This window comes from Schistosoma haematobium, chromosome ZW (assembly GCF_000699445.3).
Source record: "Schistosoma haematobium chromosome ZW, whole genome shotgun sequence".
Taxonomy (NCBI): domain Eukaryota; kingdom Metazoa; phylum Platyhelminthes; class Trematoda; order Strigeidida; family Schistosomatidae; genus Schistosoma; species Schistosoma haematobium.
In genome coordinates, this window is record NC_067195.1 from 82426315 (window position 1) to 82429989 (window position 3675).

At 33.9% G+C, this 3675-nt stretch overlaps 1 protein-coding gene across 1 annotated transcript in view; it reads left to right on the forward strand.

Annotated features, from left to right (window-relative positions):
• Nucleotides 1-2741, forward strand: part of MS3_00004537 (uncharacterized protein) — a 38224-nt gene extending 35483 nt beyond the window's left edge. The window contains exon 10 of the mRNA XM_051212467.1: nt 2037-2741. Coding sequence (XP_051072652.1) covers nt 2037-2218 — 182 coding nt within the window. The 3' untranslated portion in view covers nt 2219-2741. The remainder of the gene's footprint in view (nt 1-2036) is intronic.
• Nucleotides 2742-3675: the final 934 nt, after the last annotated feature.

The following is a 3675-nucleotide window of genomic DNA, read 5'->3' on the forward strand; positions in this document are numbered from 1 at the left end:
ATAGATCTGTTTTTTACTGATTCTTTTCTATTCTATATTGTTTTGTTCTATAGTCAAAAAGAATTAATATGATAAAATATTTAAAAGTATGACTGTTATAAATATACATATACTCATTTGTGTTTAGAGACTAAATTTACTTACGCCTGTTACTCCTCGTGAAGCAGCATAGGCCGCTCACCAGCATTCTCCATCCAACCCTATCCTCGGCAATCCTTTTCATATCTGCTTCTTTTTCTTGACGTAATGTGTTCTTTAGCCTTCCTCTTTTCCATTTCCTTTCACGATTCCAACTCAGGGCTTGCCTCGTGATGCAGTTTGATCATTTGTGTAATGTATGTCCTATCTATTTCCATCCGAATTTCCTCTTCAACTGGAAGCTGGTTTGTTTTCTCTCACAGAAGGCTATTGCTGATGGTATCCGGTCAATCGATGTTGAGTATACTGCGTAGAAAACTATTTATAAATACTTGTACCTTCTTGATGATGGTTGTAGTAGTTCGCCAAGTTTCAGCTCCATACAGTAGAACTGACTGTGTTCACGTTCGTATTGAAGATTGTGACTTTGATATTGGTTGACAGACAGTTGTTTTGAGTTCCATATGTTCTTCAATTGTAGGAATGCGGCCCTTGCTTTACCAATCCTCGCCTTTACGTCTGCATCTGAACCTCCTTGTTCATCGATGATGCTTCCCAGGTATGTGAAGGATTTTCCATCTTCCAGAGTTTCGCCATCAAGTGTGATTGGATTGCTGTTCTCCGTTTTGAATTTGAGGACCTTGGTTTTCCCCTTCTGTATGTTGAGGTCTACTGATGCAGAGACTGCTGCTACACTGGCTGTCTTTATCTGCATTTGTTCGTGTGTATGGGATAGGAGGGCTAGGTCATTTGCGAAGTTCAAATCGTCTAAATGGTTCTGAGCTGTCCATTGTATGCCGTGTTTTCCTTCAGATGTCGAGGTCTTCATAATCCAGTCGACCACCAGAAGAAAGAGGGAGAGAGACTAAATTTAGAATATTATAATTATGTAATTGACAAATCAGTATATTGAATAACTAACTAGTTCTACTGGTAATGTCATACATAAAAAATAGTCCTCTCTTTATTCATTCTGTTACATTTCATAATTTCTCGTTAGTAGAATACAGTTTAAGTGTTATAAATTATTGTTCCGAAACCTGTTACAATTTTCTTGATAAATACACTATTGAACTCTTTAAGAATGACATTTATTTATATCACAAAAAACATTAGGTAAAGTTTACCTAATTAGTGTTTTCTTTTTAGTAGGACTTTTATATAGATTAATGATAAACCTCTTAAAGAAATTTTCATCTAATAGATAATTCCAGAGTTACACAGACGAATCGAATGCAACATTAATGTTTAATAAAAGTAGTGGAACAATTGTTAACCAGCTACACGAAATTGAGATTCAAGAATCGAACAGATTTATGTCCTACTCTATATAGCTGTTAATGATATTACTGTGTGATTAATAATTGTTTCTAAATAAAATCGGCATATCATCATTCTGAACTTTTCAAACTTTCAGTTAAGATCAATAATACCCAATGATGTTGTCTTGAACTATGGAATTTAAGGCTTTGTATAAAGTTCGTTTAGGTAACCTACGATCCCCAAATATTTCTCAGGCTAATAATCATGTCGTTGAGTATCGTCTTTTGTTCATCGTATTCCTACTGTCAATAACGAAATGTTTTGTTAGAAAGATACATAGGAAAATATGTGAATACACAATGCATTCAAATAAATTTACTAAAAGTTTATACGCTTGTCCAACCTATTTCCATTGTTCAACATACCCATGAACATAGCCGATTTCCCTAGTTGCCTTATTGTATCCCTTTGTTAGAAACATTTGTACAGAAACTTCCTTAAATTCACCAAAAGATTTAATAGCATAGTTCGGGTATTTGTTGGACAAGATATCTAATGTGGTGTAAATATAATATAATCTTTTCAAATAATTCTATTTTATTCACTCATTATCCTTTCATTACTCTTTTACGTAGAAAGTGACAAGCTTGATGTTGAGAACAGAGACCCTCAGAAATTAAATAGTAACAAGACTGTATACTGTGCAAATCCTCTTAAAGAAACTCCCGTGGAATTGTCGAAACCTGTTCACAGACTGGACCGTCCTGGTGCTGGTATTCAGAGTAAAGATGTGCCCCAGAATTGTAATACTTCATAGTACAAGTGATACTACTCACCATCATCTTTGGTATACTATGTCCATATCGAGTGTAATTTTGGAATCAACATGTGCATTTCGCAATTCACGCACATATTTAGCCAGATAGATAATAAGATCTGAACATTTGCTTTCAACGTCATCTAATATTCCTTCACAATGTAATTTAGCTTTTTTGTATTGAATGAATTGTAAATACACTATCCAATTTCCATGTTGAACAAGTTAAAACAATGCGTGAAATGTTATTTCTACGAAAACGTTATGTCTTTTGTGACTACTACAGACTGCGTATCACTAGGTTGTAAGTAAAATCCAGTATTTTATTTGGAGTAGGTTCATTCCAAACAATGTCACAATTCATCTTGTCGTTCACGTGTGATCTGGTCGGGACCAAGCACATGAATCACGAATTGAAAGTATGAGTAAAGATGGTAACGGATGTATCCACTACTGAATGTTAAGAGTAAATCATTTCGTTTTGTACTGTAATTGACGCGAGCCGACTGCTTTCCTTGGTGAATGGCATCGGTTTATTTGTAATTTTCACCCATATAAAATCACATCATTAGCGCACCACAGAAACTTATGGACTACCTTATTTCAAAGTGTATGTCAAAAATTTTCTTGTTTTAAATTTGTTGATCAACTTGTAATGCTTGTTAACCGTAGGTAATTAAGCGCTTTCAGCATGGTGAAACCAGAGTCGATTCATCTTAGCTGTTCAGACATAGTATGGATTACTAGATTTATTATGTTAACATATATTTAGCGATTAGGCTGATACATTGGAGATAAGTTATTGAATTCACTACATTGCCTCAAGTTGTCATAATAATCAGCATTAAGAGTGTTCTTTTGGTCACCAAAAGAACTAAAACTCTGTAGCATATATCTCACAATATTTAAGTATTTGCGAATCTGGCTTATGCAATTTACAGTTACTTTAATCACTGAGTAGACTGTAGTGTCAAAAGTAATACGCAACAAATGCAACGTTACTGCTACAGAGTGAAGAAACAAACTCATCCAGTTGAACATAAGAAACAACTAAGGCAGTCTTTAGCACACTGAACTGTGATGACGGTGAGTTTTTAGGAAAACGATTAAGAGTACTGGAACAGTAAGACAATAAATTAGGAGGCACTTAGTAATGATAGAAAACAATCAAATAAATTAATAATGAACGTCTTGCAGATAAGAAGTTCTGTACAAAGTTTTTGTTACCAGATAGACGTATAGTTTAACAAAACTGGAAAAAAAAATTTGAAGCTACCTAAATCTCAATAAAGAATAATAATAATATGAACAAAATGAATATTGTACAAGTGGATTTTATAGGAAATCTGAATGAAAACAAATAATCAGGTAACACAATTATTGAAATCAAATGTCAAACGCATCATAATGGTGTACAAACAAGTGTTTTGTGTTTTTATTGAACTTGAGTAAATATT